Here is a 27,762-nt window from a genome sequence, read left to right as displayed (position 1 = left end):
GTGTAGCCTGCAGTTGGCGTATGGCCCGGAGCACCTCGTCCATGGCAGTCCCGAGGCGCTCCAGGCACCAGTCGTGGTGGTGGAGCTTTGCTCCTACAGCCGAGAGGTCGGGATGTCCTGCTGCTTCCTGTTTTCTTGGGTCGGTTATTCTGTCACTGGTGTAGATAGGAGTAGGCAGGAGGCAGTCACAGGTTTAGAACTACTAAATGTATTTATTAAGCACCATAGATCAAAGTGTGACGAAAACCAAATGTTGTTGTGCTCAAAATGTATGTTCATATACAAAAAGGCCCAGGGCGAACACAAAGTGCAAAATATAAAGTACTCAGGAAATAGTAGAGGAAATAGTAGGAGAGATTCCTCTCAGGAAAACAAGTAACATTTACAATGACCGACGAAGACAAATGGCAGAGGGAGAATATATACAGTGATAGAGTGGGGATTGGAACCAGGTGTGTGTAATGATGACGAGACAAGTCCGGGGTTGATGAGTGAAGGGCGTTTGCCAGCAGTAGGTTCAGCAGCAGCTAGAAGGCCGTCGACGCCTAACGCCTGAGCTGGACAGGTGGGGGAGCCATAGCGAAGGCTGGTGTGACAAACGGCAAATAAGGCATCTAATGGCATCTAAGCTGAGAAAATATGTTAGTGTTTGCAGTGAAACATCTGTTTTTATAGAATATTAAAAATGGCATCTTACCCAATATAGTTACAGCCTACATCATCTAGCGAGCTGCTTTTTTATAATTCAATTTCACAATCATGGCCATGTCTCGTATGTTTTTCTTCAGCATCTGGCAACATACAGACTGTCTATTGTCATGTGAGCTTTTCATACAGGCGTCAATCTTTAGAATGACGCGATACTAGTATTGGCTTATTTTTATTGTCTCTTTTGTCCAGACTTGTGAGGTTGAGTTATGCTGACCCCCAGTGAAAACCCCTATTCCTATTAGTGTGTGTTGATCCTAATTGAACCGTGGGGTGTGTCACATGATTTGTCCATCAACCCCCAGGGCTCTGATTGTTGGCGTTGTGTCCTGTTTCCGGCCCTCTACTCCACTGAGCTAAAACTGTCATGTCCAGTTTATTTTTGTGTGACTTTGTAGTTCAAATTCGTCAATCGTTGTTTTGAATTGGGCTTGTTGTCTATAATTAATCTGTTTATACACATTTGAATTGTTTCAATCACTTCGGCTGAGTTCCTGTTTGGCGAGTCAGAGATGTGTCGGTAGTCTGGAACCTTGAGTCAGAGGGATCAGGAAACTTGAGTAGGGCTTTATTCAGGTCTTTGTGTTAGAATTCCTAAGCCTCTAAGGGTTTACTGTAACGGTGCTGATGTTGCACCCTGTTCAGAAATAACATGATGCATATAAAATAGAGTGTTTGGGAGAGGAGTGTTTTCTGTGGGCTGTGTATGAGGCAACTCTAATGCTGTTTGCATAGATATTCTTGCTGGTATTCTTATTCTGCTGCCTCTCACTCTGTGGAACTACTGTAATGTAGGCCTACTGTATGTACCTTCGTAAAACAGAGCTCTCACACTTGCAATATTCTCTGCTGCCTGATCTTGTTTATGGCTCTTCTGTGAATAGTTTATTTATATATATTTTCTTTTTAACACATTCTGAAAACCTAGCTGCCTTGAGATCCCGGATTGCCTTGTATGCTTCCTGTGGTAGAAGATTAAAAGGCATTTATATATGCTTTCCAGAATTTGTTTTTCCAAGTGTTTTATTTTCATGTAAATCTCACTGACCAGGATGTATAAATTCAAGCCTGATCCCCTCCACCCTCATTTAACTGAGTAAGTGTGGACAAGCCGTAGCCAAAGGGATTACTTGATAATTAAGTTCAGCTGATGTTATTGAAATCTAAGGACAGACAGATTCAGGGAGGAGGCATTCCTAACTAATACGATTAAGATGCATATCTTAATGTTCCATCCTCTATAAACAAGTGGAGGTTTTATTGCCAAGATTAAAACAGGCCCGAAGACAGGGGTTGTGTTTAATCAAAAGTGGTGATAATAATGTATATTACAATGCGAGGACTCAATATACTGTATGGCAATCCAGAGAGAAGGTTCTGAGCTGTTCTGTAATGGTTACCTTGAATTGAACTTATTGTCCCTGTTTTTCATGAGAGCTAAATTGGGCTATTAAAAAAATGAGTTCCATAAAAATGACTTATTTCAAAACAGAGCTTAATCTAATAGTACCGATAGTTGATCTACTTTGATACTACTGTCCAAAGCAGTGTGTGCCAATTTCAAACAGGGCAAAGGAGTTTTTAATAACCCTTTTTGGTTATTGTGTAGAACTCAAGCCATGTTGTTAACAGATTGTTAACTTCAGCCCATGTAAACAAATGTATTCTAAAGTAATGTTAGGTAATTGTGCTCAAGTCGTAATACTATACTGTACCTCTTGAGTTTTGGATTTATAAGCTGTTAATAATGCCTTCTAAATGTTATGAACCTCATGTTATTACAGCACAAACTCACCTTTTACAAACATCTTGTTCAAATGCGTCGGCGACAACAACTCGTTGTGAACTCAAATTGATCCTTCCCAAGGTTATATGACAAGCAATTATCTTTTGTGGGCTTCAGATTCATTATTGAAACTGTAGGACAACAAAAACATCAAGCATTTGGCCACATTAATCTGCTACATTTATATTCAACATGTCTGAGTGCAATTTATATGTAAAGGCCTCATCAGAGAACACTTGAGTAAGCCACCTATCCTCTGGTGTCGGGACACACAGTCAATAACAGCAATCATCTAACCACATGTTCCTCTCTCTCTCTTTCTCTCTCTCAGTAAGCAGCTCCAGCCATGCTTTACTGGACAAGTCCCTGGAGGAGAACTTCATGTTCCCCCATCACTTGAGGCCTGAGGACGAGAGCCAAAGTAAGACTATTCACTTAGACACAGCCACAGCAAGCTGTTTGTCATTAGCAGACCAGGAGAAGAATTCATTATTGACTTATTGACGCTATTGACACGGTCACATAGAATCCTCTCCCATATCGTTAGTGAAATATTCAAAAGTGTGTATGGAACCTATTAAGTGTCATTAATGGTCATGTGTGTCAGGGACATTAAGGCTCAGGTGTCTGTGGTTATTCATTGTTTTGCCTTATAGGGCTGCCGTTTCTCTTAGGTAGTCAGTAGTCTGAGTGGTCTGCAGAGAGTGAATTAAACCATTGAAAGCACTAATCTAATGCAGTGTTTGTGACAGCTTTTACAACATTGGTAATGTGTTCATTTTGATTTGCAACATCTTTAACTATATAAACGTGACACAGTCTGAAGTCAAAAGCATTGCGTTGTCAGTCTTGTTTGTTCATTAAATGAAGACCCTCTTGAAATGGAGTTTAACACAAAAAGCCTCGTCTGCCTTGTTTATTCATTTATAGTAACCCATCAATCTGCATTGCAATAAAAAAAAATATATATTACATTTTCCACCTAACCACTTCCAGTAGGAGGAATGGCTTTCTTATTAATGGTTTCACTCATTCAGGACCCTCACACATTCACTTGGTTAGATTCCCCATGCCAGTTATGGAGCCCCTAAAAATGTATATTTTCCTCTTCCAGACTGACATTCCCTGGTCTTCTGCTGATAATGGAGTTGTTTCAATGTCTGATCGTTCACAAATGACTAGCTTCATCAGTCACGAAGCAGCGTTCTTAGTTTGAACTATGAAATGCTTTTGAATTGTCTTGTTGGTGTCTTATTGGAGAAAGGCTAGATATCTCCAGCACTACACTTTAGGTCATTTCAAGCGCAAATGGAATTAGTCTGAAACGGACAATAACAGCTCCAAACACTAAGCAGGGTTTCTAAGGTCATTTTAGTCAATTCTGGTTGCTGAGAAGAAACTGTACTGAATATGTACTGACATGAGTAATTTGTGCATGATTGTGTGAGTGTAGCAGACTCCAGACACTAAAGAGTTAGTTAAATAGTTAACCAATAGCTACCCAGACTATCTGCATTGACCCTTTTTGCAATAACTCTGTTGACTCATCACATATGCTGCTGCTACTGTTTACTATCATATTATCTATCCTGTTGCCTAGTCACTTATATGTACATATCTACCACAATTACCTCGTACCCCTCCACATCGACTCGGTACTGGTACCCCGTGTATATAGCCAGGTTATCGTTACATATTGTGTTTTTATTCCTCATCTTGTATTATTTCTGCATTGTTGCGAAGGGCCTATAAATAAGCATTCCATTGTTAGTCTACACCTATTGTTTACAAGGCATGTGACAAATACAATTTTATTTGGATTTGATATTTAATGATGACATTTTGTTAAGGCTCAGAGATGCTTTATAAAAAGTTTTCAATGGCAAACTAAATAGACATTTTCTACTGAATATGCTGTATGTGCTGTTCTTGGAGGTAGGCAGAGCTGTCTGCGTATTGCCATTATCGGAGTCTGGTAAATGTGCTCTCAGATGATGCATGTCGGAGAGCTCCTTTGGTATGAGTGGAAAATGTCGCTGACCCCTGTGAGGCGACCAATTATGTGGCTCACTGCATTGCTTGTCTGAATGTGTTCAGAATTACAGTAGAAACAGTAATGCCCACAAACTGTGGTAACTGTACCGAGGACGTGTCAGCGATCATGAGATTATCGCTCCAATTCTATGCTGTCCTTGAAGATGAAGTCTATACTTTAGCTAATTTACTGTAACCATAATGGTTTCAAATGATAATTGCCCTGAGATTTGGTTAATTTCTGCTAATTTCACCCATGGGCATTTTGAGTTTCTTCTTCTCATGTAAAGGAACTATTGGTGGAGTGGAGTACACAGTAAAGGAGCTGTGGCTCAGTGGTCTAAGGCACTGCTTCTCAGTGCTAGAGGTGTCACTACAGACCCTGAATCGATCCCTGGTTTGATCCTGGGCTGTATCACAACTGGCTGTGATTGGGAGTCCCATAGGGCAATTTGTTCTTAACTGACTTGCCTAGTAAAATAAAAAAAAATCTCGTCATACTTCTGAAGCAGGATGCCATGTTGGCCTAAATTGGCATCAGATAAGGATAATTATTTCCCTGGGTTGTGTCTCCATTTCATTAATTTGTATAAATACTGTCAACTCATTTGATTACAAATCTATTTCAGATGTAGTCTCCCTCTTGAATTCCATGTTGACGTCAATGAATACAGTACAATGTAAATGGTATCATACAGTTACAGTGGCCAATGTTGAGCAAGAATGTGTGGCAGGTCCGTAGAGTCAGTCTCAGACCTAATGGAACTCTTTATCCTCACTCCTGCAGTTACCTCCTGTGATTTTGAATCGCCTTGCTCCTGGATCTTCTCCAATCACAGCATCAGATATGATTGGAGGGTCACGTCACCACAGCAACACAGATCCAGCACACAGGCCATGAGACCGGTCAGCGACCATTCGGAGGGGAGCTCTGATGGTAAGGGAGGAAGCACAGTCACAAATTGTGTTTTTCACTCACACTTTTAATGTGGTACTTCTTTTATCTCACTGAGAGCATGGTGTAGTATGCTATATTCAGAGAGACGTAATGGAGGCATTAGATAGATGGTGTTGAGTGCTGGGAAAACAGGCAAGAGACAAGGGCCACATTTTTAAAATGTTGTTTTGCTCTATAATCAACAGTTGTTGTTTTTTTTACTTCTGGGAAATTATTGTCTGGTTCCCTCCCTTTCTAGGTCACTTCCTGCTTTTGAGTGCCTCCGCTGCCTCCAGGGCATCTAGAAAGTGTGAATACCACATCACTAGTCCAGTGGTTTACAGTAGTGGTCCACTGTGCCATCTGCAGCTGGCCCGCTTTGAGTCAGGGCCCACCGCCGGAAACCTCTCAGTCTTAGTGAAACCAGTCGACTCAGCATCTGTCATCAGCACAACAGCTCTCAGTGGCAGAGCCCAAGATGGCACCAGGTCAGCAAGGCCTTATGACTAGATTTTATGCTCATGTTTAGCCTCTTATGTTTCAATTGTATGCTTGTTCACTTGAACATTCCACACAACTTCTCAACAATTTCTATTTTGTATGCCTACAATAGTAGCATTTGCAGTACTAGCTCTACACTGCATCCATATGTAACTTACTTACGGTACTTACGGTACTCTACAATGTATCTTGAGTACGTTCTTAGTGATGAAATCTGGCGGTGAACTCTATACACATCCACCTAATACAGTAGTGAAAGAAAGGGGCCAGCATTGCATTGAAACACTGCTAGTAACTATACGGTACTCAGTCTGTTGATGGATTGAAGTGGTTGTTTTAAGAAATACATGGATAATTCTGCTATAATGCACTGAAGTGAAGGTTCTTGGGATGCCTAGAGGGACTTGACATACAATAAGCTTTAAGTATGGCATGGAAATACCACTGCATCCCTTGACATGGAGAGAGATCATCTTTGTGTAACTATTGTTGGGCAAATGTCCTTAATATTGATCTAATATTGGGCACAGGCATTCTGGGACCAGATAAAAGCATTTTGTTTCCAAATGCAGACCCTGAAAAGGAATTTGGATCTAATTGGCCTGGACAGTAGCGTGGAGGGATGGGCTGTGGCTATGCAACAAGGTTATACCCTGGCCTCTTTATTTGGAGAGTAATGGAGTGCTTGTCCATTATGAAAAAGGTTTTAACTCACAGACTGTAAGATGGTGAGTACTGGGGATGACAGGTCACCTTAATCTCCACTGGAAGCAAGGCATACTGTATAAACAGGGGTGGAAATATAGAAGAAACAGATGGAATTAATGAATAAATGAATGAAAGCTTTCAGCTTGACAAGTTTTTTTTCTCCACAGAATGTACAGTACTGTATGATGTTCAGCACTCACCCACCGTAATGTGCAGACACATTTGTACCTATTAGCTGAGGTAGTAATAGTAGTGGGCTTTTAAGAGCATCTCATGTAATATTCTTGAATAAAGGCGCACCTATCGTAAAAAAAACAAATGTAATTAGAGTTTAAACTTGGATTTGAAAGGCGATGTAAACATTCCATTTAGCTCCCTCCCAAAATGGGTTTGGGGGTCTCATTTACATTTTAGTCATTTAGCAGACGCTCTTATCCAGAGCGACTTACAGTAGTGAATGCATACATTTCATGCATTTAAAAAAATTCAAAAATTGTACTGGCCCCCGTGGGAATCGAACCCACAACCCTGGCGTTGCACACACCATGCTCTACCAACCATTGGTGTGGTGTTACGCTTCTAGGTTCTCTGACAGGTCTCAGATAAAGATATTTGAGAATTACTGGATTTCCAAATGAAAGTGTTTTACAATGCTATGCAGCGAGGGGGGCTCAGGGAACCTCTCCTAGCTCCTGTGCTGTCATTGAGCTCAGGGAACCTCACGTGGAGGGATGGTTGTTGTATGGTACTGCAGGAGCAGAGACAGCATAGAGCCAATATGAACAGAAATATGAAATATGAACATATGTTGTCAAGAAAGACTGGAATCTAGACAGTTTGAATTTAATTTTATTTGGGCAAAAGATATACAAAAATATGTACAATGTGTCCCCAGAGGATAGCACATTATTCATTAAAACACTTGTTTCTAAAGTGGGCCTTGATGTAAAAACATACGGAACATGCAATGATTAGACAAAATGACAAACAAAGACATTACATTCATATTGACATCCCAAAAAGTGGCACTGTAGATTGCACTTAAAAATAGTTAAATGAGCAGATGTTGAGATGGTGGACATAATATATTATGTTATGCTGACTTCAGTTGAGAGGGAAATGTATAAACCTAAATCTAAAATGTCATAATATAATCTTTAAGTAGAATATAAAGTGTAGTATAATGGTTGCTTGGGTACTGCTTAAAATAGCCTTTGTCCTCATGAAGATGTGGGAAATGTCCCCACAAGGGAGAATGTTCCTTGTTTTACTATCCTTGTGGGGACTTTTTGGGGATTTTATGTCCCCACAAGCGTAGAAGAGCCAACCCACACACACATGCACAGTTAACCCTCTCTTTGCTTGGAACAGGGCCCAGTGGGAGGTGCTGGAGACGGTGATTGGAGAGGTGGATGAGCCCTTCCAGGTGACCCTGCTCTACTCCACTTGCCTGGGGAAGGATAGGGGCACTCTGGCCCTCGACTCCCTGGAGCTCATAGACTGTGACATGGGTAAATTCTGAATTACATCTCCGAACGTTAATAGAAACATAAAAATGCTATGATATTTTTACGGAAACTAATCTGGAAACTAAATGTGAACTCTTTCTTGTTCCAGGTCACCATGAATTACAGCTGGGCACAGACTGTGACGAGATCACTTCTTTCCACTGTGACCTAGGAGGCTGCATTGACAAGACGAGAGTATGTGACTTCCACAGTGACTGCCCCCTAGGGGAGGATGAGGGATTTATCTGTGGTGAGTCTAAGGCCTTAAAGGGATACTGCGAGATTCTGGCAATTAAGCAGTTTTTCTCCTTACCCAGAGTCAGATGAAAAGTAGAAAAATGTCTTGATTGCCAGAATCTCGCAGTATCCCTAAGAGCAGCTTCAACAGTGCAACAACGTCACAATGACATTACTGACGTTGAATTCAGGGTCCAGATTTTTCATGGTCATCATGTGGCTAGGACAAATTCTGGGCCCTATGTATGTGTAACTTGCATCTGATCTTTCCAAGAAAGATGTTGTCGAATATGTGTATATCTTTGATCCGAACTTCATACTTTGAGAAATCTGAATAAGTTCTGTAACATTCTGAAATTTCAAATAGGCCTTTACCATAATTCATTGCCAGCTTTGATTTTCTTTTTAAACCTCACCAAAACAATGTTTTTTTTCAAAGTAAATCTTATAAGGTAGTGATCAGATTATGTTTGAAACAGCTAAGCCTAAAGGAAAAAGAGTTTCAGCATCTTAAATCACATCTTTTTTTGCGTTGGGTATTCTCATTGGATTAAATTAATGCAATTAGAAGTGACGAGAGTGATGTGACAAGCCACAAAGACAGAGTGTGGTACCACTGGCAGGGTGCATGCCACCTGCATTAACTGTATTAAAGTTTAAGGCCATGATGAATTGTTAATCCTTTCACTGCAGGCAGTGGATTAGCCAACAGTAAGTGCTCTCCTTCTCTCTACTGTGTGTCTCAGCCAGTTCCTTCTCTGTAAGTGTAACAACCACTAGATGGGCGTTGCATTAAGAGACAGAAATGTGCCAAAAGAGTCCTTCCACTAAGGCTAATATTTTTCTTTGGACCATTCTCTATGGGTTTAATTCATGTACTGTTTCTCCAAGACACCACTTGGAACTGAAATACCATTATTAATGCTGGTATTTGAATGTAAATGCTCGTTTAAACGGCAGCTTTGTGAAAGTATACAAAGGGAATTGATTAGTTAGCGACAACATGAAGGTAGCAATCAACGCTTGCAGCCCTTGCATCAATGCTCACGTCAACACCATTAGTCATAAAAGCCCTCTTAACACTCACTCAAAACACATTCAATGCAAAGAATGGTTCAGACATGGACAATACAACTTGTACCTCCAGTAGGTAATTAAGAGGCTATTCTCATTGACAAACATTTGAGGAGAGGCAGCGTGACAAGATTTCAATTGACATAATATGTACATCAGTGGAGGCTGCTGAGGGGAGGACTGCTCATAATAATGCCTGGAATGTAGTATATGGAATGGTATCAAACATGTGGTTTATATTATTTCATTGACTCCATTCCAGCCATTACTATGAGCCGTCCTCCCCTCAAAAGCCTCCACTGATGTACATAAACTTTTCAATGTACGTTACAGCCTTGCCTTACTTTTCATTGTGGCTGGCAATGTGACGTTCTCGTTCTGCAGCTCAAAATTTACCGTAAATATTAGTATCACAGTAGCCACTGGTACTGACTAGCCAGTAAGCTTGCAAGCTATTCAACTATGCAAGCAACTTTTCCTCTAAAACATATTAGCAAGCTACATTCCTGAATAATGCAGCTAAACCATAGTACACTCTTGAATAATGCAACAATTCACAAGCACGTGAATTGTGGGTTCATTTTTTTGTTCGTACACGCATTAGCTAAATGTAGTTTGCAAGACAATAAAACAGCTAGCTATCAATGCTAGCTAGTAACGTTAGCATATCAAACATGAATGTTTACCCCTCTCATACGAATATAAAACTACAGTTTCAGCGTATTAAAGTTACCATAGAACAAACCGCACACTGGGCACAAACTGGTTGAATCACCATTGTTTCAACGTCATTTGTCAACGTATTGTGACGTTGAATCTACGTGGGAAATACATTGGATTTGAAAAAAGTTATCAACGTAAACTGTTTTGAGGGTGAAATTTCAACCACAGGATTATGTCATCATGGTAACCAAATGTAAACATAGAAAAAACCTTGCATAAAATATGTTTCATTTGTTTAATTTGTTCAACGTTATATCCACTAACAGAAAAAAAACAGCAGGCAGGGCAGCACCTCCTACTGGAGAATTGATATACCTACAGCTACCCTTTGGTCTCCCATCCAGGGTTTTAACCAAGCCCTGCTTAGCTATTTGTCACTGACTGTTACCAATGTGCTATCGTGAGAATGATTGTTGAGAGATCTCCACTTCAAAACTACTAGGCTGCTATCAAAGTCATTCCAAAGGGAAGGTTTAAGAGAGCATATTAAATGTGACCATACTTTATCACATACAGTGGCTTCGGAAAGTATTCAGATCCCTTGACATTTTCCAAAGTTTTTAGTTACAGCCTTATTCTAAAATGGATTAAATAAATACAAATCCTCAGAAATCTACACACAATACCCCATAATAACAAAGCAAAAACAGGATTTTAGACATTTTTGCAAATGTATTAAAAATAAAAACAGAAATACCTTATTTACATAAGTATTCAGACCCTTTGCTATGAGACTCGAAATTGAGCTCAGGTGCATCTTGTTTCCATTGATCATCCAATCTGCAAATTGATTGGAGTCCACCTTCGGTAAATTCAATTGATTGGACATGATTTGGAAAGGCACACACCTGTCTATGTAAGGTCTCACAGTTGACAGTGCATGGCAGAACAAAAAACAAGCTATGAGGTGGAAAGAATTCTTGACAACCAAACACAATTCAGTATCACTTTTGAAATAAATTAAATAGCCTATTAACTTGTCAACAAGTTAACAAATTATATGTTGGATTCACATTTCCAACTCAACCAAAAATACCAATTAAAGAATGGGATTAAGCCAGTGGCTCAGATGGAACTAACCAAGCAGTAGATATATCTAATTTAAAAGTTGTTATTTGGTTGTGTTCTCAACCAAACACAATCCAATATTCATTTTGTAATATATTAAATAGCCTAAAGTTAAGGTTATCTAACAAACTAATGTAACATTCAACTTTGAAATGAGTAACACATCTATGGCCATATTTTGAGGTTACTCAAACTATACATTTCTTCTTATGTTATTACTGTATATAAAGTGTGGATGTTCAAGATAGGTCATCGGAGGTCAGTAGAGATCTTCACAATTGCTGTTAAATTCTGTGCAGAATCTCGAACGGCATTGATCACTTGCACCATGTACTTTTAATGTAATCTCAACTGCAATCCAGGTCATTTGCATCTGTTATTAGACGAAGCGCAGCAATAACAGATTAATCTGATGTATAAATAAACAAAATATCTGACATTGTATTCCCATGAACTTTAGTGTGCTTTTAAAGGGACACTTCAGGATTTTGGCAATTAAGCCCTTTATCTACTTCCCCCGAGTCAGATGAACTGGTGGATACCATTTTTATGTCTCTGCGTGCAGTTTGAAGGAAGTCACTAACTAGCGCAATTGCTAACTATCATTAGCGCAATGACTGAAAGTGCATGGTAGCTATTAGCATGCTAGTAGATACCATAGACTTCCAGTCATTGCGTTAATACGCTAGATAGCATTAACTCACAAAACTACCTCCAACTTCCTTCATACTGGATGCAGAGACATAAAAATGGTATCCATGAGTTCCTCCGACTCAGGGGAAGTAGATAAAGGGATTCATTGTCAAAATCTCAAAGTATCCCTTTAAATGGTTGAAAGCGCAGTTAGACATTTGGATGCCAACTAAACCAAAAACCAGACATTGTTTTTCAATTGGAATTTGGTTGTGCTTTTAGATGGTTGAAGCATATGATAACACATTGGAAATTCAACTAACTTTTGTCTGTCTTTAAGTGGATCAATATCCAAGCATAGGGCGGCGCACAATTGGCCCAGCGTCGTCCGGTTTTGGCCGGGGTAGGACGTCATTGTAAATAAGAATTTGTTCTTAACTGACTTGCCTAGTTAAATAAAGGTAAACAATATACTGTAGGTTGTAATCTTATTGATCAACTTCTCAACCAAATATTACCCAATTATCCATGTTGAAATGACGTGATGTGCCCAGTGGGCAGGCTTCATTTTTATCAATATCATGGAAGTCATTACATGAGGTAAACGCAAAATTGCGACTGAAAACTTTGATAATTCCCTGGTGAGTTGGTTAGCTTCTTGCTGCACGCTTCTTTCCTGGATGGTGGCTCAGAGCAGCCAAGAGGGGAAAAATGCTGTTGAGGTTTCCTTTCTTAAAGCTTCGTTGACAATATCAGAATGTAACTGTAAGCTGTTACTGCAATTTCAGGTGAAAACTCAATTAAAACCAGTCTCAAATATCCTGAAAATGGCCGTACATTTCAGCTGTTTCAAAAGCATAGCTCTGCTACTACTATTTCTATTGTATGAATGTTGGGCAATTCTGTTTACACTACCCTGCTTAGACCTAATAAGACCTATTGAATAGTGTGACCCTGGAGAGACGCTGTGGGTTCAGCACAGTAGAATAGCCTTCCTTTTACGTTCTCAAGAGCCACTACATTCTGAGAAGAAAAGATAATGCGCTGGGAGTGCTCAAATTGGTGTACAAGGCGGTCTTTGAAAAGGTGAGTCTGTGGACCTAGTCACTATGTCCTATTTTATCATTTTCTAGAAGCTTTCATTTGTATAAGCTGTATCTGTATTTATAAGTGTATAGGGTACTGAATGAGTCAGTGAAGCGAGTATGTTTCGGTCCACTGTGTCCCCATGCAGACACTCTGCCTTATGGAGCCCACTGTTCCTTTGAGCCTGGGTCCTGTGGCTGGTCAACGTCCAGTGAGCTGTCCTCTTGGAGGAGGGTCAGTGGGGAGGAACTAGAACACAGTAAAGACATGCTGGGGACAGCTCTGCAAAACACCCAAGGTAAATGGTGCAAAACACACCAGGTCACTCCAAGGGTACCAGTCCTAAAATGTCTGGCTAACACTTTATTTGAAGGGGGTATACATGGCACCGCTATCAGGCTAGACATAAATAGAGGTTGGGTATTGCATTGTGCTGTATAAAGTACCAATTTTACTCTAGACTGGTCCTCATCCTGTAAATTGGGTATTGTTTTTTACTCAGTCACTAAACACTGGTGGACATACAGTGTACTGAAAATTCAGTTCACTGCTCAATCTTGTAACCCTTTTGTCATATGTGAAATACAGTATAAGCACCTTGTATAGGCATCAGTATAAGCACCTTTTGCACCCAATAGGCAATTGACCAGGAGTTGTAAATGGAGATATGATGGTATCCTACAGCTCTAGGGTTAGATGTGTCCTCTGAGAATTGGTTTTCAAGTGCTGCTGAGTCTTGTCCATCAGGTCCTTGAGCTAAGAGAGGGGAAATATGAGAAGACTGTATAGGAAAAGATGATCCTTCAGGTTTCCTTCCATGTTTCTCATATTACACAGAGACTGGAAATCCATGTTTTTTTTTTGACTCCAATGGAATTTCTATTCAGATTCAAGTTTTCAAAACATTGGGAATCTAATGGCTTATCTTGGGGAACCCAAGGGGTGCACATTTCGTTTTTTGCCCGTAGCACTACACAGATGATTCAAATAACCGACTCATCATTAAACTTTGATTATTTAAACCAGCTGTCTAGTGTTAGGGCAAAAACCAAAACGTGCACCCCTTGGGGTACCCCAGAACCGAGTTCGGCAAACACTGGCTTAGTCAGAGGAATTTCTTATGAACTTGAAACTCAACTCTGGACCTCTGAGCCAGTTCCACTGCTTTTCCCCTCTGTTCAGGGAAAGATTAGACCTGGCACACCAGGTGGGTGCAATTAATTATTAGGAAGAATAGAAAACCAGCAGGCTCCAGACCTCGTTGTCACGTTGGTATAAAGGATTCTGGAGACAGACCCCAGGAATGCGTAATAGTTTTTTTTATTATACTCAAATTACAGCGTGCCGTGTAAAGGCACAGGGACGAAGACCAAACAAACACTATACAAAACACAGGTTTGAAACCCAAACAAAAGAGCGAGGAGTACCTCGAATAAATAACACAAGCACACAATGATTAACACACGGGATGAGACCCGTAATCATCTGTGCAATCCACAATGGCACGAAAGCCAAAACACACAGCGCAGGTACTCACACGAACCAACGGACATTGTAACAATAATCGACAGGACACTGGTAAACCAAGGGCACACTTATACAATTACTAATCAGTGGGAATAGGGGACAGGTGTGCGTAATGAAAGTACTGGAGGGATCCGTGACACTCGTAGGGTAAGAGTTGAATTTTCCTGCCAGCAGGCTCCAGACCTCGTAGGGTAAGAGTTGAATACTCCTGCCAGCAGGCTCCAGACCTCGTAGGGTAAGAGTTGAATACTCCTGCCAGCAGGCTCCAGACCTCGTAGGGTAAGAGTTAAATACTCCTGCCAGCTGGCTCCAGACCTCGTAGGGTAAGTGTTGAATACTCCTGCCAGCAGGCTCCAGACCTCGTAGGGTAAGAGTTAAATACTCCTGCCAGCAGGCTCCAGACCTCGTAGGGTAAGAGTTAAATACTCCTGCCAGCTGGCTCCAGACCTCGTAGGGTAAGTGTTGAATACTCCTGCCAGCAGGCTCCAGACCTCGTAGGGTAAGAGTTAAATACTCCTGCCAGCAGGCTCCAGACCTCGTAGGGTAAGTGTTGAATACTCCTGCACTATGGGGTTATCACTGAATATATTTTCAAAACATCCTTTGGAAAGTTTGTAGATGATTTATAATCAGTTATAATACTCGAATACTTTATATTTAGCCCAGCATGATGTGGTGTGAGGTAAAACGTGCCATGTTTCTGCAGAATTGATTTCCTGTCACTGACTTCTGCATTTCAGTTTATAGCTCCAATTGGTTTCATTCCAAATTAACAAGCACTGCACCAAGGCAATATATAGTGTTTTGCAGATGAGGACTGACAAGCTGTTCTCTTCAGAGCTCTATCAGTCATGCCCTTTTGAGTGGTGCAAAATTATTTCAGTGTTCACTCCCCTCAGTGTTGCGGTTATTGTCTCCCCCCCAGGGCACTTCCTGTTCCTGGCGGTGAGAGGGAACAGTTCCAGTATTAAAGCGTCTGTCCGAAGTTCCTCCTTCCCCCGACCGGTCTCTACCATAGCCTGTCAGGTGAGAAAAATAGACATATCTTTCCACCAATGGCTTCCTTGCAATCTCCCCTACTAACTACATGCTCACTGATGACTCACGGATGAGTTCTAGACATCCTCATTAAGGAAGTTTTAGAAACACCCTCAAAGATGCCAGAATCTCACAACCGTAGCCAAGTCTTACATTTTTTATAATTAGTCAGGTGGTCACAGGTGGTTAAGCCATGTTCAAGTCTTCAAGTAGTATGTCATGAGATTCACCGTAACGTCTGTTCTCAATGTCTCTGTCTGCAGTTGCATTTCTCCCTGTATCTCTATGGGGATTTTAATGGCACCGTGCTGCTGTCGCTAGAGGATAACAGTACTGTTGCGTCCCCGTTGGTGTGGGAGAGGTCTGGACAGTGGAAAGACAACTGGCAGGACATCACTCTGCAGCTACCTGCCCTCCTCAATGGGTACAGTGCCGTCATTTACTGCTAAATTACTGACAAGAGGTGTCAAACATACAGCACATAAAAGCTCAAAGTTCGTTTCTTGAGTGATTGTAGTTGATGAATAAATGATGACTGTGTTAGTTAGTACAAAATATATTTTTTGTAGTGTACTGTATAAGAAATGCATAGACTGATGTGTGAAATAATTTAAGGTACTTTGTGGTACTTAATTAAACTAATATGAAAATAATGCCATTCTGTGTTTCCCTCCATTCATGGTGATGTGTGTTCCCCCAGGTTCCACCTCAAGGTGAAGGCTCTGTGGGGACCAGGCTCCAATGCTGACATCGCCCTAGATGACATCGCCCTGGGGGCAGCATGCTTTGACACAGGTAGCCCTCCATGTAACACAATCTGTACACAACACAAAGGCAGCTCTCATTATAGATACTGTAGCATACTTTGTGGCTAGAGTACAGCGGGCAACCATTTGGAGGGCTCCTACCACGTCATTGAATAATCTCTCAAACAAACAGTGATAGAGTAAAACTCCCTAAATGTCTTAAGATTACATACTGATTGAGAGGGGCCTCTTTCATAAAGATATAGCTAATAAGATTCCTTAACCCATTACAGTCTAAGCCCCGTACTAAGCTATATTGAATTGTTTTAAGAAGGTCATACCAAGGATAATTTAGCTATTTGAATGTGTATTTTAAGACCCCTTGAAGTATCAAAACAATTATACAAAAATGATTTGATCAAACATTTGATTTGGCTTTACTGCTATTAGCCCATACAAACGCATTGAAAAACAGATTCACTACATGGAACAACAGTCCCAAAAAATGAAGTTTGCTCTGAAGTGTCTGAGAGATATATCTAAGAGATATAAGAAACATCCGGAAACATTTGTGTATATATATATATATATATTTTTTTACATTCAACCCTTATTTTTGGCACTAAACAGTCTCCACATACACTGAGTATACCAAACATTATGGACACCTTCCTAGTATTGAGTTGCACCCCACCCATTTGCCCTCAGAACAGCCTCAATTCATCGGGGCACCAACTCTACAAGGTGTCGAAAACATTCCACCTGGATGCTGGTCCATGTTGACTCCGATGCTTCCCACAGTTGTGTCAAGTTGGCTGGATGTCCTTTGGGCGGTGGACCATTCTTGATACAAACGGGAAACTGTTGCGTGTGAAAAACCCAGCAGCGTTGCGGTTCTTGACATAAACCGGTGCGCCTGGCACCTACTACTCTACCCCGTTCAAAGGCACTTACTGTAAATCTTGTGTCTTGCCCATTCACCCTCTGAATGGCACACATACACAATCCATGACTCAATTGTCTCAAGGCTTAAAAATCCTTCTTTAACCTGTCTCCTACCCTTCATCTACACTGATTGATGTGGATTTAACAAGTGACATCAATAAGGGATCATAGCTTTCACCTGGATTCACCTGGTCACTCTAAGTCATGGAAAGAGTAGGTTTTCCTAATGTTTTCTAACACTTTTGTACAATTTTTTTTTCTACTGGTACCGGGGGACCTTCAGACGAGCAAACGACATGTACGTGTTCGTGAGAGTCGCACCTTTCCAAATCGTTCGTAGGGCAAATTGTTCAGACGCTACAGATGATTTTGTGAGAAGACCGATTTTCGGGATGTCTCATGGTCTGACAAACACCTCTCCAGCTCTGTCACCTTTCACCGCAGATGCGGAAGTGCGACATCGGCGGATGCGGTGGATTGAGACGCATCCAATGCAAAAAACAACAACAGATATCTCAAGCTTAAACTGCCACATTTTGATGGGGATTTACTATTATGCTAATTACATTTACACAAGGGGCGCGGACATCGACTCTAGAGGGTTAAAGGTCAACTGGATGATGGCTATAAGCTCATGTTGCCAATATCACTGACATGTGGCATTCACCTGCGGGATGCCATGAAGTTTGTACTGGAGCACCTGAATACAGTCCAAAGCATATGTGTCTAGTTCTAGGAATGACATTCAGTGGAGAACAGAGCCCTATTAGAACTACTGATGCATTCCCATGAAGTTGCAAATGAGACCGTTTATCAAATAAAATAAAATAACATTTTATTGGTCACACATGTTTAGCACATGTTTAGCAGTGTAGCGAAATGTTTGTGTTTCTAACTCCAACAGTGCAGTAATACTAACAATTCACAACAATACACACAATACACACAAACCTAAAAGTAAAATAATGGAATTAAGGAATATACTATATAATGAGCAATGTTGGAGTGGCATAGTCTAAAATACAGTAGAATAGAATCCAGTACACACACATGAATTGAGTAAAGCAAAAATATGTAAACATTATTAAAGTGACTAGTGCTCCATTATTAAAGTGGCCAGTGATTTCAAAGTCTATGTATATGGGGCAGCAGCCTTTAAGGTGCAGGGTTACGTAACCGGGTGGAAGCCGCCTAGTGATGACTATTTAACAGTCTGATGGCCTTGAGATAGAAGCTGTTTTTCAGTCTCTCGGTCCCAGCTTTGATGCAACTGTACTGACCTCGCCTTCTGGATGATAGCGGTGTGAACAGGCCGTGGCTCGGGTGGTTGTTGTCCTTGATGATCTTTTTGGCCTTCCTGTGACATCGGGTGCTGTAGATGTCCTGTAGGGCAGGTAGTATGCCCCCGGTGATGCGTTGGGCAGACCGCACCACCCTCTGGAGAGCCCTGTGGCTGATAGAGCATTTCTTATGACTGGAAACAATAGAGCTGTTGAAGAACAGTCAAAGACAGAGAGGAGTCTTAACCGAAAGAATGATGCACACAGATGCGATGGCTAACCACTGTTTCCAACGCAGCTGGAGAGCTACCCAGGAGGCCCAATGATACACACACTGCCTGATTGCTTCTGAAAGAGGGAAACCGACGTAGAATGCGTCTCCACGGGATTCGAAATCTGCAATCCGACAATAAAATTGTACGCCAACAGTGGGTTCCAGTGTCAAGTTATTGTCACGCTCGAGGACACATCTTCTTCGCTCCATCGATTCTTCTCTACCATGAAACTCTTTGGTCCGAAGCCTGCCAACATTAGTTTAATTTGATAGGAATTGACAATGCGGTTAGGTAAATGTTGGGAGGGAGGTGGGAGGGCTTGCAGAGTCTGGTGCAAGGCAAATGGTACTGGTGGCTGCGGGTTGTCGACGCCAGACAGGCACCAGTTGGGCGTGCTATGATCGGCACGCAGATTTATCGGCCCTATTACGTTTTACTGTAGAACATCTCCAGACCCTCCAGAATTCCACAGCTAATTACAGCTCCTAAGTCATAACCTCCCTTATCTTGTCTCCTGCTAAGACTTTCACAATGTCCTCCCTCACAATTATGACTTATTTCCTGAAGCCCCTTTGTCTTTCTCCACTTTCTCCATAAGTCTGTCTGTCTTTCTCCTCAATCCTGCAGCTTATGCCTTTTTATAAACTCAACTGGACTGTATCCTGCCCTCACAAAAACACGTCTATGCTCTAAATCCTATCTCTGTCTCCGTCTTTGAAGAAACCATTATTAATAGATGTCGTATGAAAGAGAATGCTTTTCTGGTCCGTCTGTAGACTGTAGAGATGAATGTGTCTGTCTCCCGCCTCTCAGATCTCAACTCCCTGCTGCTCGGACACAGATTCTTCCATGAAATGGACTCCATCAGTGAACTGGATTTCTTCAGCCCCCTCCCAGAGCCCTCTGCCTCAGGTACACTCCCAGCTGTTCTAATGGAATATCTTTAGCCTTTCTATGACCAATGGCCTTTGCAATTCGATTTTCGTAGAGCTTTTCCCCTCAATTTTGCATAATACACCAGGTGCATCCATTAAAGTAATTTCCTTTGATTTCCTCAGCAGCTGCTCCACTATATGTATGTCTCTCTCCTTTCCATGCAACACAGGGAGTTTGTTTGTTGACTGACATGTGACTCATGTGTCTGTCTCCTCTCCTCAGAGGTGTCCCTGATGACCTGGTGGTTCACATCCTGTGGGGCCAGTGGCCCCCGAGGTCCCACCCAGGCCCAGTGTGACAGCGCATACCGCAACACCAATGTCAGTGTCACCGTGGGCAAGGAGGGCCCGTTCAAAGGAGTGCAGACCTGGAGGGTACCAGCCACCAACAGATACATGTGGGTGGAAATTTTGCTATGTTATTCTAATCTTGCAGAAATATGAAAGCCACAGAGAGAGAACAACTGCTTTTGCAGTCGGAACACTAGACTAAACCCTAGGGTAAAGATTCTTGAAACAAGCCCCCTGACCAATGATTGTAACTGCACATCAGTATTGACAGCTGGCAGGAAGCAGCCTTACCTGAGACATCAGTCAACTGAATGAATACAGGTTAAATACTACCATCACCTTCATGTCACATATCCGCTAGACCTATAGAATATAGGCAAGTGTCTGGAGTGTCAAGATTGATTTCCACATCATCCAGGTTAGGAGATGGGGGGGTCTTACATGGGATCAGACTATGTGGTGTGGTGTGGTGTGTGTGTGTGTGTGTGTGTGTGTGTGTGTGTGTGTGTGTGTGTGTGTGTGTGTGTGTGTGTGTGTGTGTGTGTGTGTGTGTGTGTGTGTGTGTGTGTGTGTAAGACTGAGGCAGAGTGAGAAGCGTGACTCACCAGCTGGAGGCATAGATTAGTCTGTCTGTGCTCACTGCTCACTCTCTCTTCCTAATCTGGCCCCTGCCAAGCCAAGACTTTGAACTCATTTATTGTAGTTGCTGGTCTAGTCATGGGGCATTACAATGAGCTCCATAACACTAGATGTTAAAAGGGGTAAAGAAAGACAAGAAGTGGGTATCAGGGAGCTTCTCTGCTCTTCTTTGTTAGCATTGGTATGTTGTTGTCGGGGGGTTCAGCTGAGCTCTGATTACAGTAAAACTACAGAATATTTACCCTGATTTCATCTGATGATACAAGCTGATGAGACAAGTCAGTCAGGCAAAGCCTTGGCATTGCCAGTGTTACAGTCTGATTTGAAGTGCTGCAAAACTTCTGATGCACTATAGAGACCAAACCAACATGGCTTTTTTGCCTCCTTTCTGCAATGCTCACTTGTAATTAATTGAGTAGCCACTGTTATAAGGTCACCCAAGCACCAAACATGGCCTTCAGTGGTCTCATCACATGTTTACTGTGCCTTCCTCAGGATCTCAGCCTATGGAGCTGCAGGTGGCAAAGGAGCAAAGAACCACAACAAGCGTTCCCACGGAGTCTTCATCTCAGCCATCTTCCCTTTGGAGAAGGGAGACATCCTGTATATACTGGTGGGACATCAAGGGGAGGATGCCTGTCCAGGGGTGAGTGTTAGAGTGGAGAGTTAGGCCACCTCTGGTGACAGATTGGATGGATAACCTGCTGTTCAAAGTGTTTCGTTTTCTTTCAACGTTTGATTACTTCCTGGTACCTCAGGTGCCATCCAGACAGTATTTTCCTCCTGATGGTAGGAAAATATAATTTCAGACTAGCAGCCACTCTCTCTCTCTCTGATCTGACCACATCCATTTGTTCTCTGTAGAGAAACCCTCTGACACAGGAGATCTGCCTGGGGGAATCCTCAGTGATAGAAGATGAGTTCACTGGGGATGATTGGGCAGGTGGTGGAGGAGGCGGCGGAGGAGCCACCTATATCTACAACGTAAGAGTCCCTGAAAGGAGTCCCTAATCTCAACATAACTTGATTCAACTCTTTTCCACCTTTACCTCATCTACACAAAATGAAAGCCATGCTGGTGTCCATCGGAAGCAGATGTACTGTAGCTGCTAGATATGAACCGGTTTATAAGCTTCAAAAAAGTTCTGAAGGAATTCTAAAAGATCATTTATTATGGTATTTTTCTACAGATGTATTTACAAGCAGTAGAGGTCAGAGGTTATGTTAACTGGTTTGTATCACAAGAGCCCTTTAACCTAGAAGTTGTATGTCTTCGTAACGCTGGACTGGCCCCTAAGTTGCATGATGGACTATGACAGAGGGTAGAGGGGTGCTCTAAAAGCTTTTACTGTGTTTGACTGTGACCCCTGCCAGATGGAGGGTGGAGAACTGGTGCCTCTACTCATAGCAGCTGGTGGTGGAGGTAAAGCCTACCTGGAGGACCCAGAGAGCAGCTTGGACCAGATCCCTCTAGAGCAGTATGAGAATGACACGGTGGCCACCAGCTCCAACGGCAGGACTGGGGCAGCAGGTTGGTAGGGTTGCCTTTACCTCACCCCCTCCATGTGGCCCTTCGCCCTGATTCTCTTCACAGAGCTAACGATCTGCTTCCTGAAAACATAAGGCTTTCATTCCTCTGACTGCTAAAGCTCCTACTTGAGTGTCTTCAGGAGACAGGACAAGAGTGTGTCAGAGAAAGGGCAGGAGTGCATGTGTTTGTATTAAGAAGCTGGTCCTGTGGCTGGACTGGTTATCCATTGGGTCTGCTCATAATCTTGGTTACAGCCTTTTGACTTATGCAACTGTTGAAAAGGGAGAAACAGCATACTGTATATGGCAGTACCATGTCAGTGTTCTTGGAAAAGCTTCATGGAACATTCCCATTAAATCACCTTTGACCAGCAGGGTCTTATGGAGCAATTATCGACACATCTTATGCAAACATTTATGGAAGAAGTGTTTAGAGAGCGTGATGGCTAAATGAGGGGTGTGTGTGCGTGCCTGCGTGTGTGTGTGTTGCAGGGGGAGGTGGAGGTTGGAAGGACTCCTCCAGCCACTTGTGGGCAGGGAAGTCTCTCCTGGAGGGGGCCGAGGGGGGTTCCTCCTGCCCCCAAGCCTTATCCAAACTGTCCTGGGCCACCTTCGGGGGGTTTGGAGGGGGAGGGGGAGCCTGCACTGCTGGAGGAGGAGGAGGTGGATACAGAGGTAAGCTCACACACACACATAATAATAATACTAATATTTACTGCTTTCCTATATGTTGTACTGTTATACTGTTATTGTAGGATGAATCTGACAAGATATTTATGCTGGAGAATTTCCATTGGCCCCAAGGAAAGGGGCAGGCTGACAATATTCAGATGCTTTTCTGTCTTTATCTAGTATGATTTACTAGCTGTGGATTGGTGACAAAACTCACAGGCCGTTCTGAATGTACTGATATGAGACAGTTTAAACCATACTGAGATCATGAAAGGCCCTGCTTCTTGTTCTGGCTCGGGAAGAAAGTTGTACTTCATTGATTGATAAGATTGGGTGTTCCATTTGGCTCCTCTGCAAACATAATTGAGAGGAGATGGGTCGTTCCATGAAAAGAGTGCCTTTGATATTTTAAGTAGATGTTGTGCACCAATATTGCATTTTAAAAGCCTGTTATATTAAATGAGGTGCCATTTAATATAGACCACATAGGGAATTCAATAAATCTGATTTTTTTTTTATGAATAAAGACTTGTTTCACTCCTTACGTAAAAACCACATGATTTCACATGTGAGATGTCCATGTTTGGCCTGTGTGAAATCATGTAAAACTATGTGTTTTTGGAACACTTCACGGGATGATTTTTCACATGAAGTTTCACTTGGATTTTCACGTGATCACATAACCTTTATATTTTTTACATGAGATTTCACAGGTGATGTCCTGCAAACAAAAATGAGTAGTTAGGATGTCACGAACGTCATTGGAAGCATACTCGGACCAAAGCACAGCGTGATCTGGGTTCCACATGTTTATTAAATGAAACTCTCAAAAAACAATAAAAAATAAACGAACACGTGAAGCTATGGAGTGCTCACACACAACTACACATAAACAAGATCCCACAAAACACAGTGGGGAAATGGCTGCCTAAATATGATCCCCAATCAGAGACAATGCTAAACAGCTGCCTCTGATTGGGAACCATGCCAGGCCAACAAAGAAATACACACACTAGATTACCCACCCTAGTCACACCCCGACCTAACCAAAATAGAAAATTAAAAGGCTCTCTATGGTCAGGGCGTGACATAGGATACACACACAAACTGTACAGTGGCAAGAAAACGTATGTGAACCCTTTGGAAATACCTGGATTTCTGCATAAATTGGTCATAAAATTTGATCTGAGCTTCATCTAGGTCACAACAATAGACAAACACAGTCTGCTTTAACTAAACAATGATATGTTCTTATGTCTTTATTGAACACACCGTGTAAACATTCACAGTGCAGGGTGGAAAAAGTATGTGACACCCTTGGATTTAATAACTGGTTGACCCTCCTTTGGACGCAATAACCTCAACCAAACTTTTTCTGTAGTTGCTGATCAGACCTGCTCAACGGTCAAGAGAAATTTTGGACCATTCCTCTTTACAAAACTGTTTCAGTTCAGCAATATTCTTAGGATATCTGGTGTGAACTGCTTTCTTGAGGTCATGCCACAGCATCTAAATCGGGTTGAGGTCAGGACTCTGACTGGGCCACTCCAGAAGACGTATTTTATTCTGTTGAAGCCACTCTGTTGTTGATTTACTTCTGTGTTTTGGGTCGTTGTCCTGTTGCATCAACCAACTTCTGTTGAGCTTCAATTGGCGGACAGATAGCCTAACATTCTCCTGCAAAATGTTTTGATAAACTTGGGAATTAATTTTTCCGTCGATGATTGCAAGCTGCCCGGGCCCTGAGGCAGCAAAGCAGCCCCAAACCATGATGCTCCCTCCACCATACTTTACAGTTGGGATGAGGTTTTGATGTGGTGTGCCTTTTTTTCTCCTCACATAGTATTGTGTGTTCCTTCCAAACAACTCAACTGTAGTTTCATCTGTCCACAGAATATTTTGCCAGTAGCGCTGTGGAACATCCAGGTGCACAAACTTAAGACATGCAGCAATGTTTTTTTTTGGACAGCAGTGGCTTCTTCCGTGGTGTCCTCCCATGAACATCATTTTTGTTTAGTGTTTTATGTATCGTAGACTCGTCAACAGAGATGTTGGCATGTTTCAGAGATTTCTGTAAGTCTTTAGCTGACACTAGGATTCTTCTTAACCTCACTGAGCATTCTGCACTGTGCTCTTGCAATCATCTTTGCAGGACGGCCACTCCTATGGAGAGTAGTAACAGTGCTGAACCTACTCGATTTATTGACAATTTGCTTACCATAGACTGATGAACATCAAGGCTTTTAGAGATACTTTTGTAGCCCTTTCCAGCTTTATACAAGTCAACAATTCTTATGTCTTCTGCGATATCTTTGTTTGAGACATGGTTCACATCAGACAATGCTTCTTGTGAATAGCAAACTCAAATTTTGTGAGTGTTTTTTATAGGGCAAGGCAGCTCTAACCAACATCTCCAATCTCGTCTCATTGATTGGAATCCAGGTTAGCTGACTCCTGAGTCCAATTAGCTTTTGGAGAAATGATTAGCCTAGGGGTTCACATACTTTTTCCAACCTACACTATGAATGTTTAAATTATGTATTCAATATAGACAAGAAAAATACAATAATTTGTCTGTTATTAGTTTAAGCACACTATGGTTGTCTATTGTTGCGACTTAGATGAAGATCAGATCAAATTTGATGACCAATTTACGCAGAAATCCAGCTAATTCCAAAGGGTTCACTTTCTTGCCACTGTATATCTTTTAACATAGTGTTTTCAACTTACATACTTGACACACTTTGACATACATGATTACATTGTGTATGTTTATTTAAACAGAATAATATGACCCACCAACATTAGACAACTATACAGAAAACCCCTGTTCAGAAATTACAGCACTTTTTGTACATAGTCCCCCCCGATTTTAGGGGACCAAAAGTATTTGTACAAATTCACTTATATGTGTATTAGAGTTGTAAAAAGTTAAGAATTTGGTCCCATATTCATAGCACGCAATGACTACATCAAGCTTGTGACTCTACACATTTGCTGGATGCATTTACTGTTTGTTTTGGTTGTGTTTCAGATTATGTTGTGCCCAATAGAAATTAATGGTAAATAATGTATTGTGTCATTTGGAGTCAATTTTATTGTGAATAAGTATAGAATATGTTTCTAAACACTTCTACATTAATGTCGATGCTACCATGATTGTGGATAATCCTGAATGAATTGTGAATAATGATCAGTGAGAAAGTTACAGATGCACAAATATCATACCCCCCCCCCCCAAAAATGCTAACCTCCACTGTTATTGTAATGGTGAGAGGTTAGCATGTCTTGGGGGTATGATATAAAATGCTAACCTCCCCTGTTACTGTAATGGTGAGAGGTTAGCATGTCTTGGGGATATGATATTTGTGCGATTCATTCAGGATTATCCGTAATGCTAAAGGCAGAGATTTATTATAATTAATGAATGTGTAGAGGAATGCTACAGACTTTGTGATGCAGCAGAAAAATCAGCATACCCCAAATCCAGAGGCTGTGAGTTCAAATCCCAGGTGGTGTCATATTGAAACGTCAGTAGTAATTGATCATGTCAAATGTTATCATATTGTCATTGGTTAAAGATCTTTTGCAGTATTTTAGCTGAACAGCATCCCACTTACTTTTAAAACCTCCATATAATTTCCTTCCCTACAACAAAAAAACACATGAACTTCGCATTTTCACATGTGAAATAGCTGTTTTCATATGTTGAGCTGAAATGTTCACATGTAAAAAAAAAAGAGACTTGTTAGGTCAGTTGTTCATATGTGGAACCATATGTTCACATGTATCACATTTAGAGTTCACATGTTAAAACCACTTTTTCACATGTGAGGAGAATAACATGTTTTCACCTCACATGTAAATTGCAGAAAATCGAACTCTGATGGAAAATGTTTTACATGTGAAAATTGAACTTCCACGTGCAAAACATTCACATGAAAATGTAACTTGCACATGTGGAATTGCATTTTCACATTTGGAAAAACTTGAAATGTTTATTCCTGTTCCACATTTATTTCACATGAGATCATGGGTTCACGTGCTCAAATTTCTAGTTTCATGGTATCACGTAGAAATTTTGCATCCCTATGTTGTCACATTTATTTCACATGAGATCATGTTTTCACATGTGTAGTTTCATGTTATCACATGTTGCTTTTACATGTTGTCACATATTATCACATTAACTTCACATAAGACCACATGTGTTTTTTCTGTAAGGGATTTCTAGGAAGATTTTAACACACCTAACCCCAATATTTCAAAAAAATTCAGCGTCATTGTAAAGCCCTGTTTATTTTGTTACTTTGACAAAGTCATTTCTGAAGATTATTATTTATTACATGTCACACTACATGATCAAAAGTATATGGACACCTGCTCGTCAAACATCTCATTCCAAAATCATGGGCATTAATATGGAGTTGGTCCCCGCTTTGCTGCTATAACAACCTCCACTCTTCTGGGAATACTTTCCACTAGATGTTGGAACATTGCTGCGGGGACTTGCTTCCATTCAGCCGAAAGAGCATAAGTGAGGTCGGGCACTGAATTTGGGCGATTCGGCCTGGCTCGCAGTCAGCGTTCCAATTCATCCCAAAGGTGTTCGATGGGGTTGAGGTCAGGGCTCTGTGCAGGCCAGGCAAGTTCTTCCCCATTGATCTCAACAAACCATTCTGTATGGACCTTGCTTTGTGCACGGGGGCATTGTCGTGCTAAAACAGGAAAGGGCCTTCCCCAAACCGTTGCCACAAAGTTGGAAGCACAAAATAGTCTATAATGTCATTGTCTAGAATGTCATTGTATGCTGAAGTGTTAATATTTCCCTTCACTGGAACTAAGGGGTCTAGCCTGAACCATGAAAAACAGCCCCAGACC

The 27,762-nt window shown here is 41.5% G+C and overlaps 1 protein-coding gene across 2 annotated transcripts in view; it reads left to right on the top strand.

Moving 5' to 3' along the window:
- ltk (leukocyte receptor tyrosine kinase) overlaps nt 1–27,762 on the top strand; it is a 68,329-nt gene that overhangs the window by 23,325 nt on the left and 17,242 nt on the right. For both annotated transcript variants that reach the window (XM_029713850.1, XM_029713849.1), the window contains exons 2-16: nt 2,826–2,915; nt 5,316–5,465; nt 5,725–5,953; nt 8,046–8,185; nt 8,292–8,432; nt 13,152–13,301; nt 15,456–15,556; nt 15,832–15,992; nt 16,269–16,363; nt 19,628–19,726; nt 19,973–20,147; nt 21,175–21,325; nt 21,544–21,663; nt 22,054–22,210; nt 22,702–22,884. In XM_029713850.1, coding sequence (XP_029569710.1) covers nt 2,826–2,915; nt 5,316–5,465; nt 5,725–5,953; nt 8,046–8,185; nt 8,292–8,432; nt 13,152–13,301; nt 15,456–15,556; nt 15,832–15,992; nt 16,269–16,363; nt 19,628–19,726; nt 19,973–20,147; nt 21,175–21,325; nt 21,544–21,663; nt 22,054–22,210; nt 22,702–22,884 — 2,142 coding nt within the window. The remainder of the gene's footprint in view (nt 1–2,825; nt 2,916–5,315; nt 5,466–5,724; nt 5,954–8,045; nt 8,186–8,291; nt 8,433–13,151; nt 13,302–15,455; nt 15,557–15,831; nt 15,993–16,268; nt 16,364–19,627; nt 19,727–19,972; nt 20,148–21,174; nt 21,326–21,543; nt 21,664–22,053; nt 22,211–22,701; nt 22,885–27,762) is intronic.

Source organism: Salmo trutta, chromosome 25 (assembly GCF_901001165.1).
Source record: "Salmo trutta chromosome 25, fSalTru1.1, whole genome shotgun sequence".
NCBI classification, from domain to species: Eukaryota; Metazoa; Chordata; class Actinopteri; order Salmoniformes; family Salmonidae; genus Salmo; species Salmo trutta.
This window is presented reverse-complemented; position numbering and strand designations above follow the sequence as displayed.